Consider the following 15,955-nt stretch of genomic DNA (forward strand, 5'->3'; position numbering starts at 1 on the left):
GATTAACATAATCTAGAGTTTCTTAAGGACCTTCTACCAAATTGAAATAAACAAAATGTTGTATATTTATGAGTGTTCTTTAATGAATACAATACCATACTTTGCATCCTTTTATTTGAAAATTCTACCTCCCATCTGAAATTTAACAATGGGCGGTGAAGTCAAACCTTCTAAAGATTACTCTGCCATGGTTGATGATTTGGAATACTCACCACAGAGCATTCTTGAGGCAATAACACAGATGAGGCGTCATATTCCATGGTCTGATCTTCAGTGCCACAGATGCAAGAAAACGATTTTGTCAAGAACCAAGAAAATTTGGCTCTCATTAACATTCCCTCTTCCACAATTTTTCTAATTACCATATGTGCCAACATACAAGGAACATGTGAGAAACAGGTTAGGATTCCCACTTTCCAATATAAAATATACATATTTTTCACATGACTGCTAAAAGTGATTATTTCAGAGTCCTTAATATTTTCAACCACTTTTCATTCATTCTCAGTAGAGGAAAGAGTAGCATGAGGAGGGAGAACCAGAGCAGTGTGTCCGAGTTCCTCCTGCTGGGGCTTCCCAACCCACCAGACCAGTAGAGTCTGTTCTTCACCCTGTTCCTGGGCATGTACCTGACCGTGGTGCTGGAGAACCTGCTCATCATTCTGCTCATCAGGCTGGACTCTCGCCTCCACATCCCCATGTACTTCTTCCTCAGCCACTTGGCCTTCTCTGATGTCTTCCTGCCATCTGTCACCATCCCTAAGATGCTGATGGACATGCACGCTAAGTACAAATCAATCCCCTATGCAGCGTGTTTTTCACAGATGTATTTTTTCTAGTTTTTAATAACCTGGACAGCTTCCTTATTACATCAATGGCATATGACTGCTATGTTGCCATATGTCATCCTCTTCACTACACCACCATCATGAGGGAAGAGTTGCGTGCCTTACTAGTGGCTATATCCCGGATCCTGTCCTGTGTCAACTCCCTTTTCCTCACTCTTCTGACCCAGTTATCCTTTTGTGCTCTTAACACTGTCCTCCATTTCTTTTGTGACCTTGGTGCCCTGCTCAAGTTGTCCTGCTCAGAATTCTTCCTCAGTGCGTATGTCATGTTCACAGTGGAGGTAGTAGTCATTACCCTGCCATTCCTATGTATTCTGGTATCTTATGGCTACAATGGGGCCACCATCCTGAAAGTCCCTTCAACCAATTATAATTGTGGATTTGTTTTTCTCCTTTTAGACATATCTGTTTTTGCTTATGTATTTTTTATGCTATGGTATTGGGGGCACACAGATTTAGCATCATTAACTCCTCCTGGTGGACTGATTCATTTACGTAGTGGCGTGCTGAAGCTGACTTACATTGGCTTCAAGCTGATTGTGCACATTTCTTACCAGCTCAACATTCAATGACATATGTTGCCAGATTGAAATCAGCCACAGTGGAAATAATGACACTGTGGAAACTGAAATATGCTACAAAGCAGGGCTTTGTAAAAAAGAAAAAAGAAAGGGAAAGATAGTGAATAATTTTTTTATGAATTTAACAGCACACCACTGCATTTATAATTAGAAGATATTCCTCTTTATCTCTGACAATGGCTCCTACCTTAACATCTCATCTACTTCTTCCGATATAAGTGTAGATATGCCAACTTACTTTTGGTTAGTGTTTACTTGATAATTCTTTTCCACCACTTTACTTTAAACTTTTCTATGTCCTTATATCTGGGAGGTGTCTGTTGCTAGCAATGTAAAGTTGGGTTTTGCTCTTTTTCTGTAGACTGACCATCATTATATTTCTGGAGAATTTGGTCTATTAACATCTAATGCCATCTTTATGTATTGAAATTTATATTTTCATATTACTCTATGTTTTCTATTTGACACCTATTTTATATTTCGTCTCTCTTCTCTTTCTCCCTTTTTATTAAGTATGTATTTTGTTATTTCATTTTCCCCTCTATTAACTTATTAATCATACATTACTATTATTATATAATTCCTTTCTGTGCTTTATGCTGATTTACTTCTTTCTATTGAAAATTTTATTTTAGTATAGTATACATAACATGAAATTTACAGTTTTAACCATTTGAGGGATACAATTGAGTGGCATTTATTACATTCATCACCACTATCTCATTGTAGGACTCCAAAAGGAAACTCTATGTAACATCACTGCAATTGAATAGTTTTCAGCTGTGATAAAATAATGACAAAGACATCTATGTATCAATATGGGAGTATTTCTAGGATATATTGTTAAATGGAATAAAAAACAATGAGTAAAAAAGCATCTATATCATATTACTTTTTGTGTAAATTTGAATGGGAAAGAAAATATACATGTATCTGCCCAGTTGAGCAAAAAGAAACACAAGAAGAATAAACTAGAAAATACCTGAGATTGCTTGCCTACAGGAGGTTGGTGGGAATGGGGTAGAAAAGATAGTATTTATTGGTATAGTTTTGACCATGTTGTCTTTCCCCTACTCAAAAATAAATGGAAGATGGTGGGGGATAAATCAAAATGCAAAAAAAAAATGAGCTTAATTATATTTCAAATTACTAACGTAATTAAACTAAAGAGGAACATATAATAGCCAATCTAAGTAAATCTTGAACACTGAACTTTGTCTATATACCTCACAATAAAGAAAAACTAAACAAAGTTTTTGAACTGCAGTTAGTTTGTCATTAAGAGTGGTATGAGTTCAAGATTCTAAAATTACTTAACATGTGTTCAGAAATTCAGTAAACAAATAAGCATATTGTAGAAAAGAGAATGACTGTTCACTGTTGAAGCCTTGATGCAAATAATCAAAAATCATTCTACAGTAAAGAAAAGAAGAGAGCTTTTTCAAACAAAACTGAGGATTATAGCATGAGAGTCACATCCTTCACAAGGGAAGAAAGTGCTCTGGAGGACAGCAAATTTCAGCATAGTTATATACGATTTCAAAAAAAAGATACATACATCAAGCATGACAGGGATACACACCTTCAAGAGTTCAAGAAGAAGACCATTACAGATTAGCACATACACAGCAGGTCAATATGCAACTGGCATAATAAGAAGGGAAACATTAATTCTTATCTTTAAAGCATACTGGCATCGTAAGAAGGGAAGCATTAATTCTTATCTTCAGAGTGCATTCTTTCATTCCTTAGTGTAATGATTAAAGCAGATGTACAATGTATGTTTGAGAGGTTGTAAGTCAGGCTTCTTTGGTCAAATAAAATTCAGGCCAAATCAAGTCCAAACCAGAACGACTTCCTCATGTACTTTAACATATTATTTTTTTAATCGTTTCCCACTTTTTATTGTTCATCTTTCAATAGAAAGCATTTATGATCAAATATTGCCCCTCGATGCCAGGGTGGTTGCTTCCTGTCCTTGCTCCATCATGTCCCTGGAGCTGGACTTTTTTTCAATTGACCTACTCAGTAATCCACTCTGGGCAGAAAAAATTAAATATAATTAACCATCATGGAGGTACACGCTGACCAGGGAAGTAATATTATAGGTTATATATATTTGCATTTAGGTCAAATTGTTGTGCATACATTGCATGTGTGCTATTCTATGATCTTTTGTGTTTACACTATTTATAATATTTATAGAACAGGTATAATAGTAATAAGAAACCAATCATAATATTTGAAGTAGCCAATGTGGAATAGACACAGAGTGAAAAAGGCAAGAGAAGAAGACAAATGATCTATTACAGGCATTTTGGTAATTTTGTACCTATTTAAGTATTTGTTTGCCTCTTTTATCCTCTGTTATGTGTACTTTATAAGTTTCGGACGACTAGTTTAATATAGTGACAAGATCTTCAGTTGTCACTTATAATGATTTTTCAGGCCAGTTAGATTCCATTGAAATTACATCTTGTGGTGGATATAGTTCTAATTCCCAAAACATTTGATCATCAACATAAATATTAGTATGCCTTATTACCTATTTGACCAGCAAAAGTATTACACCAAATAGCAGTAAAGTTATGATAAAAAGAACTTGGATTACAATATATGTCAGAAAGTATAACATAGGTATTTTTTAACCTTCCTCCCAAAATTTCCCTTTACTCATACACCGTATATTTGTTTGCATGGGTGTGGTTGTTTTAGATGAAGTAGAAGAAAATCCGGGGTTCCGTTGCTGTTTGGGTCATAGCCACACACCTTGGGGTGACATACATATTTGAGTGGATATAGGGGACCGGTAAGAATTATTTGATAATAAGGCCCATCTTCCCCCAACATGAAGAGTTCGGATAGAAATTAAAGTGGTCTCTACTCCTACTACATGAAAAACATCATAGGTGTAGCTTGTCATAAATTTAGGTGCTAAAGCTGTGATAGAAAAATCATGTGAATTACAGGACCCTTTACACTGGATTTCAGGAAAGCATCTTTATCCTATTGATGACAGGCTTGAGTAAAACACATTAGAGACTTACAGTAGCTGGTCATACTAGCATAAGATAACAAAGGATCAGCAGAAGGTTGTGTACCAACAGACACTGATCTGCCAGTGACCAGCCCCTATGGGGTCAGTTCATGTTTTCCAAAGAGGGCACTGCAAGTAGTGAGCAAGACCAAAGTCAATACCTTAGTCCAGGAGAGTCCAGTCTAAAGGTATATAATGAAACGTCAAAGACAATTAGAAGGGCTAGAATCTATATACAAGAGTGCAACTTAATTTTCTCTCCACAGTTACTCTCATTTATGCCATAGATAATCACAGTAAAACCAATTTGTTTATATTACAAACTTTGCCTGATTATTTATATAAATAAAAATAATAATACTCACTGAGAGTTTCTGAATTCTGGAGGGATCAGGTAGGGAGAAAAAGCAAATGTTTCATCTTTCTTCACAAAACTATATCTTACCAAATTGTTGATAGCTTAAGACAAAGGATTTCTTTAAATCTGGAAAAACAAAACATTAGAGCATCCTCCTTGGTTCATATAGTCCCATGTAATTAATATTTGATCTTTATCTTTTGTTAGCAGTTTTATGAAGCCTTCAGTTTCTCCATTAGAGTTTTGTAATTCCTTACCAAGTTCAGCTTTATCTTTTTAATTTTTTTTTTTTGTGTGTGTGTGTGTGAGAACGATCAGTCCTGAGCTAACATCCGATGCCAATCCTCCTCTTTTTTACTGAGAAAGTTTGGCCCTGGGCTAACATCTGTGCCCATCTTCCTCTACTTTTTATGGGACCCCACCACAGCATGGCTTAACAAGCAGTGCTTTGGTGTGTGCCTGGGATCCAAACATGCAAACCCTGGGCCACCGAAGCGGAGCATGTGCACTTAACCACTGTGCCACCGGGCCAGCCCCTTCTTACCCAGTTCAGTTTTATGATATGACAGTTTATCAGAAACCTGATTTCTAGAATAAGTGTCAGAGGCCTTGCCATGAATCTCTCTGAAGATGAAACATATTTGCAAAAGCATCAGAGTAAAACAATAACTATCTAAAGATGACAAAAGTCTTAATATTATAATGCAATTGACAAGGAAATTTGGTTACTTCTGTGACATAATATTTTAAGATAATAAATAGAATTATGACTAATAACCAGGACATATCAGGATTTTAGGAATGTTATATAATTTTTAAAGCACTTTCATTGAAAACATTTACCCACGCAATACGACCTAAGAAGGTTTATCATCATTTATTTGATAATGCTTTCCATCCAATTTAACATGCCACAAAAGCCTAATTAGTTTAATATCTCCCTCTTTATACAAAGAGAGAACAAATTCTTTGAGAAGTCCTATGCGCCCACTGGAATTCTCATACTTACTTTTATGTCACAAGACAAACTTTACTTTGCATTTGAATTTTGGGAAGTTTGTGAAAAATATCAAAAGGTTTTAGAATAGTTGGTCAAATAGGATCACAGGTCACTGTGAAACAATGCTTAGTTATCCATTTAACCATGGGAAAATTAAAGATTTTCAGGAAAATACAGAAATGTAAATAGTTGTAAGAAAAACCTTAGGTCTTGTGATTAAATACCTGATAAAAGCAATACAGGGAATTTACTTTGATAAAAGATAAAAGCCTTGAGTTTTTGGCAGACTACTCAAAGATAAAGAAGTGAAGTTTTCATAGTCTCTTTATCAAGAGCAGACTAAAAGTCCAAGACAATTATCCCTTTAGGAGAAAGAAAACCAAATTCTAATTTTTGCACCAGCTTACTTTTGGTATTGAAACTCATTTACTTAATTAAATTCATTTCAATCTTAGCCAACTTGGCCATGCACAAAACTCTTTCCTCAGGGTTTCCCTTCCATAATCTTTCCATAACTTTCTATTTTAATTCAGAAGTTATAATAATATATAATAATTAATAAGATATCAATTAATTATCAATTAATAGGCTATTTCTTAAGTGGAAATACCTAGATAATTAATTACCGTAATTTTCCTTAATTTAGCAAAACTCTGAGGTTTCAAGTTATCAAAAGGTTTTGAAGTCATTTTTAAGTACATATACCATGTCACATAATTATTATTAAAACTTTCACCCAAAACTTTTATCTTATGTACATCTATTTAGCTTACTTGTTCTCAGTAGTTGTGTTTATATTGTCTACAAAAACTTCACGAGACATTAGACATAATCAACAACAATCTAAGTTATTGTTTATACTGACATATTTTGTAATAGAGATAACACGAGTTTATATGACTAATAAACTCAGGTAGAATGAAGGCTTATGTCTGCATCATATCCAATGTTGACAACTCTGAATACACGTTTATTTCAATCAAGCCAACAAACTTAAATGAACTTTCATTTACCAAATATTATTTTATATCACATTAACTTGACAAACATATGGGTTAGTTTCTCTTACCTTTGGAAAAAAATTATATAAGCACTTACTCTAAGCCAACTAAATAGAACTCTTTTAGAAATTAAAATATCTGGATGTAGAAAAATATCACATATATAACACATATATATAGACATACATAAATACACAGATGGATGCAAGCAGAGAACTTAAACAGTTTTCATTAAATTTTTGCTATGAACCAGGTACAATACAAAATTCATTAACCTACAAAAGAGTAGTTGGATCTAAACTGTGTTTCTAGCAGATAAAATAAACTAAGTTTATATGCCTAGGAATTGGTGGTTGTCTAGGTATTAGTTCCAGAGACATTGCAAGCTTTTTGAGACAAATAGGGGAAGATTTTGGCATAGGTGAAAGGAAATGGGTGGAGTGTGAACTGCCTATAGAGCTGTATTTCCAGTTTTCCAAGGATTTCTAAGATAAAGACAGTTGTTCTCAATTCTTAGATTAGGGTGTAACTTAAATGACATCACAGGTTGATCCATTTGTCCAATTATATCATCCCTAATTTGCCCCTTTCCCTCTATGTATATGTTAACTTAGCAAAGACGGTCTATAAAAATATTCCTATCAGGCTCTGAATATCAACTTCTGATTTGGCCAAATTTCTGATATAACATTGCTAAATTCTTTCAAATATTTTGCCACGTGTCAGCAGGGAGAAAGAGTAAATATTTCTGACAGTATTAAACAACTCCATTAAATTTTGATTTTACATTACCCTTAACTGTTGAAGGGTATAACGTAGCAGTTTCCCAGGAAATCTCTCAGAGCCTCTTCAACTCTGGGATGGGCACATATAGGGCCCTCCTTCACAGGTAGGTAGGGAGGTGTCTGTAAGGCCATTGACTTAGAGTTTTGCATAGTCATTTCTTTTAGCTACCTCTAATATCTTAATGTTTTTATTAGCTTTTTCTGCAAAACTTTCAACAAGGCTATTTTGGAATTTTGAAGCCTTTGCTTTTAAGTGCACTTCTTTAATGATCTTATATAATTAGAATGTTCCTTCTAATGGCAAATGTAATTCCCTTGAGGCTGGTGGCAGTTTGGTAGGACTCTAGCCACAAATGAAATTCAACACACATTTCTGTCAAACAATATCTGACCATAAGTGTGGTGCCACCTGCATTTCTTTCCAACTATATTTTGGGACCCCAAACCCGATGGTTAGCAAGCCAAGTTCTTCAGACATGAAACAAGCTTAATAATATTTTGCTGTTCTTTGTAAATGTTTACAGCTTTTGGAATCATTCATTTTTGAGTAGGTGTTCCATAAGGTGGCAAGCTTGACTCTTTAGAGATTAAAGATTGTGTTTAATCTGTCTTTTCCACAGTTCTCAAATCTAGTGCACAAAAAGATAAGTTTCGGAAGCTGAAAGGAGCCTCAAAGCGGCCAGTGTAATTTTAAATGATCATGGGTTACCTTGATCCAAAGATCCAGCCATTTACAGCTATCCTCTCCATAATTCTCATACATGCATCCAGCTGGAGTACCTGAAGGAGACATTTCTGCCAACAAGGACTTAGACTAGGGCTTCCGCATTTTGTCCATCAAAGAATTAAATGATCTTTTGTTAAATTTTCTCATTTTGTTAAGCATTTGCAAGTAAACGTTCCATAAGCATTGTACATAAAGCCAGCCAGAGTTCCAGGGGGTGGTTGCCCGTCTGGGAGCTTGTCAGCTTTAGAAGAATGGTTTCCCATTTTCTTTAGTTTCATTTTAATACAAAATCTAAACAATTTCTAAGGGCAGTGTAGTGGGACAAATTTGGCCTGCTTGTGAGTGTCACTTTCTCAACGATCATGAACATTCTCTTATGTCTCAGTTTCTCCCACCAGCAGTCTAAAACTACCATGAGGGGTCAGAGCACTGGACGACCAATCCTTATGTGTGTGTCCTGGGACAAGCTGTCAACTATTATTGAATGTGAATGATCACGATGGAGTTCTCTATGGGATTGTTGCACGCTGTGAGGATTGACCTCAGACACTTCCACTAGTTTTCAGTCACCTGAGAATGCCCTGCGGCTGGAATGAGCAAGTGTCCTTCTACTTCAGAGCTGAACAAGTTCAGTCTCTCATTTTGCTGTCAGACAATTTGTGTAGACTTTGTTTTTGTGTGTGTGTGTGTGTGAGGAAGATCAACCCTGAGCTAACATCTGCCAATCCTCCTCTTTTTTTTGCTGAGGAAGACTGGCCCTGGGCTAACATCTATGCCCATCTTCCTCCACTTTATATGGGACGCTGCCTCAGCATGGCCTGACAAGTGGTGTGTTGGTGCGCGCCCGGGATCCAAACCGGTGAACCCCGGGCCGCCGCAGCAGAGCATGCACTCAACCACTTGCGCCACCGGGCTGGCCCCTAATTTGTGTAGACTTTGTAAGCATAAATCTTTTCTAATTTTTAAAGCCAAATTATATGGTCAGCTAGCCTAGTTCCCTCCAAATTTCCCCCTAGTTTCCCCTTACCTAGGAAAAGTCCCAGTACACACTTAAGATATTAAGTCCTAAGACATAAAACAGCTATAATAGAAGTCTGGATCATCAACTTAAATAAGGAGGTCTGGATTTCAGGAGAACTCATCAAAACACCCAAAGAGTACAGTGAATATGGAGGAGAACAATGAGACCATGCTTGTACCAAGCACAGGTATAAAATAGGTTCCAGGTGGTCTCAGATGGGTTTCTCTGAATACCTGCCTGGGTGGCCAAGAAATATTGATGTAATATTCAATAGTTCAATGTTAAATATTCAAATAATCAATAATCATTGTGTAGTAAAGAAGGGAATTTTGAGTCAAACTGAGGATTAATTATGGGAGTCACAGCCTTCACAAGGCAAAAAGTGATCCAGAGAAGAGCAATTTTCAGCAGAGTTATATTCCATTTCAAAGCAAGGGTATGTACATCAAGCATGACAGGGGTACATTCTTTCAAGGGTTCAAGGAGATATTCATTGCATATTACCATGTAACCAATGGGTCAACATGGCTCTGGCGTCATAGGAAGGGAGATATTATTTGTTGTCTTTAAAGAGTATTGACATCATAAGAAGGGCGGCATTAATTCTCATCTTCAAAGAGTACCTTCTTTACTTTAGGGTAATGAATAAAGCATATGCACAATGTATGTTTGACAGGCTATAAGCCAGTCTTATTTGGTTCAAACAAAATTCCAGCCAAATCAAGTTCAAACCAGAACGGCTACTCCAAATATTTTAATATATAAAATGTTTCTTGTTAGGGAAAAGGTACCATGTGCATGGAAAAGGAAAATGAGAAAGAACTCTATGATGTCAAACCAAAATTGAAGGTGTCAACCTGAACCATGGTTTTTAAAACGCATATATACATTGAAATTTGTATATTATATATCAACACGTATATTGTTCCCATCCCCTATTCTTTCTGACCCCCTCCTGACACATTTTCTATGGGTAAACATTCCTTAAGTTTATGAATTTCTAGTTTCTACTTCCTGCATTTCTTTTGTATAAATTTCCTAGCTGTATCCTTTGAGGTCATTAAAAGCCTTTAAAGCAATGAACACACTTAATGCCAAATTTGCTCTTTTCCCCTTTCCTCTGAAATGGACCAATGTTATTAAGGAAAATGGCTGATTCTAGGCCAGGGTCAAAAAAAGACAACACTATCCAAGAAAACTTCGCTGAGCCTGAGAGTAAAATGTGCTCAATGATTCATGAAGACACAGGGCCACCTTGAAGGGGCTCCCACTGGCCAAATATGGAATAATTTGAGTTTCAAAATGAGTAACAATTGTAATGGATTATGACTCAAATAAATAAGAATCCATGAGTCCATAATTATATAAATAAATCAACAAAGAAACAAACAAGTGGGGGCTGATGGGAAGTTCCTTCTTAAAGGACAATACAATTGATAAATGTGGAAGAAATGATAGAATTAGAAAGCTACCGTTTGGCTACGACATATGCATTATTTTTTTCATATAAGAGTCACCAATGGATGTTAAATTTAGTGAGTGAAATTTTAAAAGAAAAAAAGTCATGGTGATATAGTCTCAAAATATCTACCAAAATGAGGCTTATTGATTACAAGGTTAAAATAGTAACGTTATTATTATTTATAAAGATTAAAATAGTAACTTTACAGGATAGTAACTCTACAATACTAACTTGCAGTACCTTTACAGTACAGTAATTTACAGTAGAGTACCTGACAGATACCACCTTAACAAGGATAAAATCACTAGTAATTGGAAAAATTGATATTATATTCCTTCTGATAATATGCACTGTGGTATACTTGCCTAAAATCTAAGCCTGAAATATACATGCATACATAAGTAAACAGAGTAAAATGTTAACCATTGGAGAAATCTAGGTGCAGGGTGTGCAAAAATTCTTTGTATCATTTTTACAACTTTTCTATAAGTCTGAAATAATTTCAAAATAAAAAAATTAATTGTCCCCGCTGGACCCAGGCCTAAGAAGAAAGGAGTCCAGGGCATCATGGGCATCAGCGACACCATCTCCTGTGACTCCAGTCCCTCCAGCTTCTGGAAACACAGCCTCCCCAAATCAGTGAGAAATTAGCCAGAAGTTTGGGAACTTTGTTTCAGTCCTCCCCCTGGTAATTTTAACCTTATATTTTGACTCATTTCTTTGGAGCTGGTCAAGGAATATGAAAGTGCTGAGGCCCCACATATTTCTTCTATTTGTCTGGATATTGGGTCCCCTGAAAAGAAGGTGAGGATTTGGGTAGCAGTCTGGAGCAGAAGTTGTCTGAGGATACCGGTGAGGAGCACAGGTCAGAGGTCCTGCATATATGCTCTTGGCAATGGATCTGCTATGCACTTGTGTGTTTGTGTGCCTTTGTATTCATTGGCAGGTGTGTGTGTGTGTGTGTGTGTGTATACTTGTTTTCATGTTGTTTGATAGTTGCATGCATGTGTGTGTGTACTATGTATCTGACTCACAGCCTGATTCTTTTCCTGAGTTAGACTCAATCTGGGCTCTGTTTCAGCACATTTAGACCAAGTCATTAACCTTTTAATGTGTGATTAGGGACCCCTGATTCATGCTTATGATCTTCTTAAATACATGCATCACAGCTCAGTGGATGAGAGCTCAACATTAGGAGTGAGATTGTTGTCTCTGCTGCTGGAGAAGCAGAAGAACCTTCTTCTCACCAATGAACAGAGGTCCAAGAGGGCTCAAACCTCTGCTCAGCAGTGTACCAACGTATGTGAGAGCTGGGTTTGTAGGTGATGCTAGCGTCTGACAGCAGGAATGTGTATTGTTTGGTTTTGTCTGTTTGTGTGTTACCATGTGTATGTCACCATGTGCCTGGGTTGTTGGTGGTGGTTTAATGACTGTACCTGTGACTGAATAGGCTTAACTGCTGCCCATTGACTGCCTTCTCCCAGGAAGGGTGTGGGTCAGAAGGGGCTGAAGTATGCCTCTCAGTAACGAGACCGTGAGTGCTGCTTGTTGTAGTGAGTGTGTGGCTGGGTGTGCATGTAGGTTTATGGGCATCTGATTTTCACCTATGATTTCAAACGTTTCCTTAAGTGCCCACCTTCTGGAGCACCATTGGCTGAGATAACCAAATTCCAAGCGACTCTGTTTCCTGAAAAAGATCTGCTATCATTTTCATATTACTGAGTATGACTGAGTCACTCAGAATTTTGTCACACTTTACTTTCACTAAAGGTTCCAGGCAAAAAACTCCAGGCATCATGCTGTGTGAAGTTAGAGTGCAGAATCACCATCAAATAGCAGTGACACCTTGGGAAATTTGCATAACTCCTTGACCTCAGTTTCCACATCTATAAAATGGAAAGAATTACACTGGTCTTGTGAAACTTACTGATCCTCAGTAAATTTTTATTGTTTAAATAGAAGTTAATAGTATGCAAGAATTTTTTAATCATTTGAAAAATATATAAATAAGAATGAATGAAGGGGCCGGCCCGGTGGCGCAAGCGGTTAAGTGCGCGCGCTCCGCTGCGGCGGCCCGGGATTCGCTGGTTCGGATCCCGGGCGCGCACCGACGCACTGCTTGGTAAGCCATGCTGTGGCGGCGTCCCATATAAAGTGGAGGAAGATGGGCACCGATGTTAGCCCAGGGCCGTCTTCCTCAGCAAAAAAAAAAAAAAAGAGGAGGATTGGCAGATGTTAGCTCAGGGCTGATCTCCTCACAAAAAAAAAAAAAAAAAAAGAATGAATGAAATTTTCTAGGAAGCAGACTAAGAAAATTTTGGACATCTTGGTTTCCTTCCAGCTCTAAAATAATATAGGGTTCTTGGCTCCCTGACAATTGAAAGGGAATGTCCCATGTGTAGTGGTTAAGAACATGGGCTCTGATCACACAGTCATATTAATGACTGAACCACAAGAAGTAGCTAATAGTTGATAATTTTTAGTTCACAGAAAATGGTAATATATTTATGTCAAGCAATATATACTATATATAATATATCATGTATACTATAGATATATATATACACACACGTGTGTGTGTGTGTGTGTGCGTGCCGTGTCCTCTACTGTACTATTGGGGGCCTTTTGAGTTGATATTCTTTATGTTTCCATTTCTTAAAAGCTAAAATTGGTGAAAGAACAGAAATTCTTAGTGAACCTGTGCAGATTTTTTAAAATCTGGGAATGTAAGCCTGATGTGTGGGTTTACTTAAGAAATGCAGGTAAAATCCTCAGCCTTGTACCCAAATGTTCGCCAAAATGTTCACCATTCTTATGAACGATAGTTTGTGGATTACCCTTTTAGTTTGGGAGCTGTTCTGGCACCAAGCAGCTTTAAATGACCACCCACTTTGAGAGTGACCAAGAGTTAAAAACTGTAGGCAAATGGTACGCGGCAAGGTTCACAGGAGGAATGTGACAACGCTCCAAAAACACCGCCTCAGCACTGGAGTCCCATGTTACTTTATTGCAGAAAACAACTGGTATCAGTTTGCTGAAGCTCACCTACTGGTCCTTCCACAGTCAATTATGATTTGCCCCTGTCTTTGTGTAGTGAATTATCACTCTATGCTCATCAAGATCTACACTCACAGAGGGCAGTGACCTTGCCTTTCTGTTCACTGCTGCAATCTCAGTCCTTAGTAAAGATCCATGTTCAGACTCAATGTTCTATAAATAATGATTGAATGAAAGACTGAACACTCTATAGCTTCTATGCAATGAGGGCTTGTTGGCTGCTTTTGTTGTGCTTTTCTCCTGGAGCCAGTTTGTGATAGAAGGAAGATGCGCGCATCCACAAGTGTGAGAAATTAATGTGTATTTAAAAATTCATCATTTTCCTAGGGAATTTTAGTATAAGATGAGATGGTCCTTATCAGCGTTCCTAGGGTCCTGAGATTCTCAAACCGTCTTCATCTCCAGCATATAGAAGAGCAGTGTGAGGGCTGAAAACCAGAGTAGCATGTCTGATTTCCTTTCCTTGGGGCTCAGTATTCTGCCAGAGCAGCAGGACATGTTCTTCATCCTGTTCAGACCACAGTGCTGCAGAACCTGCTAATCATCCTTCTCATCAGGCTTGACTCTCACCTCCACACCCCCAAATACTTCTTCCTCAGCAACTTGGCCTTCACTGATATCTCTGTCTCATCTGTCACTGTCCCAAGAATGTGGATGGACATGCACACTAATCACAAGTCCATCCCCTTCACAGGGTACATTTCCAAGATGTATTTTTGCATGTTGTTTTTTGGCCTTGACAATGCCCTTCTTGGAGTCATTACAGCTAAGTGGCCATCTGTCAGCCATCCACTACACCACCATCATGAGGCAGGAGCTGTGCATCTCATTAGTAGCTGGGTCCTGGTTCTTCTGTTGTGCACATACGGTGTTTCACACCTTCTTTTTTTTCCAGCTGTGCTCCTATGCTGAAACTATCATCCTCCACTTCGCCTGTGACCTCACTGCACTCCTGAAGAGGAGCTGCTCAGACATCTCCCTCAATGAGCTGGTTGTCGTCACCAAAGGAGGAATGCTTTTCATCTTGCCTTTGAGTAGTGTCTTGGGCCCTTGTATCCTTATAGTGACTACCATCTTGAGGGTCCCCTCTACCAAGAGATTCTTCAAAGCCTTTTCTACCTGTGGCTCCCATCTCTTTGTGGTGTTTTTATACTATGGGACCATTGCAGGTGTTTCCTTTTTTTCCTCCTCATCCATCTCCAATAATAAAGACATAATTGCTTCTGTGATGTACATGGTAGTTGCCCCCATTGTCTATCCCTTCATCTATGGCCTGAAGAACAGATATGAAATATGATATGATATGAAATATGCCCTAGAAATATTTGTTAACAGGCTTTTTAAGTCACAATCATTCAATCTGTAACAATTATACATTTAAATTAACAAGGATAATATCAAACTTGAGCAAACATTCTTGAGTGTCCGGTTGAATCTGGGCTGTAAAAACAGCTCAAGGAATTTGAGTTTTCACACGTCTATCTCTGCTGATGTGTGCAAGCTTTCATTACGCTGACTGATTTCAATGATTCTGACATTTTCTTAACAATTTTTGGAGTACGTGATGCCTTATTTCAACATGCACAGTGCTTGGTGAGGGGAGGGGCCAGTGAGGATGGCGGGAGTGAGGCAGGAAGCTCCTCCACTCCCACCACCTCTGGGAGAATTCTTCTTCTTTTGCTTATCTTCCCAGTATCAAGAGAAGGAGGCAACTTAAAAGAGTGTCACAAAAAATTTTGCTTACATAAATTGAATTTCCAATTTTTTTAAATCTAACATTCTCACAATAAGGTTTCAATGACTCTTAACTTCATTTCCTTAAAAGTATGGGTTCATCTGAGTTTGTCTGCCTTTAATAAATATGTAGAAATGACATGATTTTGAAAATGTGCTATTTTATTCAACGTTTTATTTACTTCTAAGAAAAGAGTGTGAGGAAACTTATAGGTTGCTAGAAATGTTCTATATCTTGATCCAGGTGGTAGTTACAATGGATGTATACATGTGTAAAAATTCACCAAGCCAAACATTTCAGATTTATTTACTTACTATATGCATGTTAGATGTTAATAGTAAAA

The 15,955-nt window shown here is 37.4% G+C and overlaps 1 protein-coding gene across 1 annotated transcript; it reads left to right on the plus strand.

The window, feature by feature from the left end:
• The first annotated feature begins 623 nt into the window (after positions 1–623).
• Positions 624–15,174, plus strand: LOC131393597 (olfactory receptor 1J4-like). Its single transcript, XM_058524667.1, has 5 exons — positions 624–826; positions 11,360–11,459; positions 11,547–11,624; positions 11,943–12,119; positions 14,773–15,174. Exons 1-5 carry the CDS (start codon positions 624–626, stop codon positions 15,172–15,174), a joined length of 960 nt encoding a protein of 319 aa, XP_058380650.1.
• The last annotated feature ends 781 nt before the right edge of the window (positions 15,175–15,955 follow it).

The sequence above is a fragment of the Diceros bicornis genome, chromosome 28 (assembly GCF_020826845.1).
Source record: "Diceros bicornis minor isolate mBicDic1 chromosome 28, mDicBic1.mat.cur, whole genome shotgun sequence".
NCBI classification, from domain to species: Eukaryota; Metazoa; Chordata; class Mammalia; order Perissodactyla; family Rhinocerotidae; genus Diceros; species Diceros bicornis.

What these genes read in the sequence shown, in the direction of transcription:
- LOC131393597 (XM_058524667.1), top strand. Translation starts at nt 624, where the DNA reads ATGTACCTGACCGTGGTGCTGGAGAACCTGCTCATCATTCTGCTCATC. An exon ending in TTGGGTCCCCTGAAAAGAAG is followed by an intron (nt 11,625 to 11,942) that starts GTGAGGATTTGG and finishes ATGTGTGATTAG; the next exon opens with GGACCCCTGATTCATGCTTA. An exon ending in CTGCTCAGCAGTGTACCAAC is followed by an intron (nt 12,120 to 14,772) that starts GTATGTGAGAGC and finishes TTTTTTTTCCAG; the next exon opens with CTGTGCTCCTATGCTGAAAC.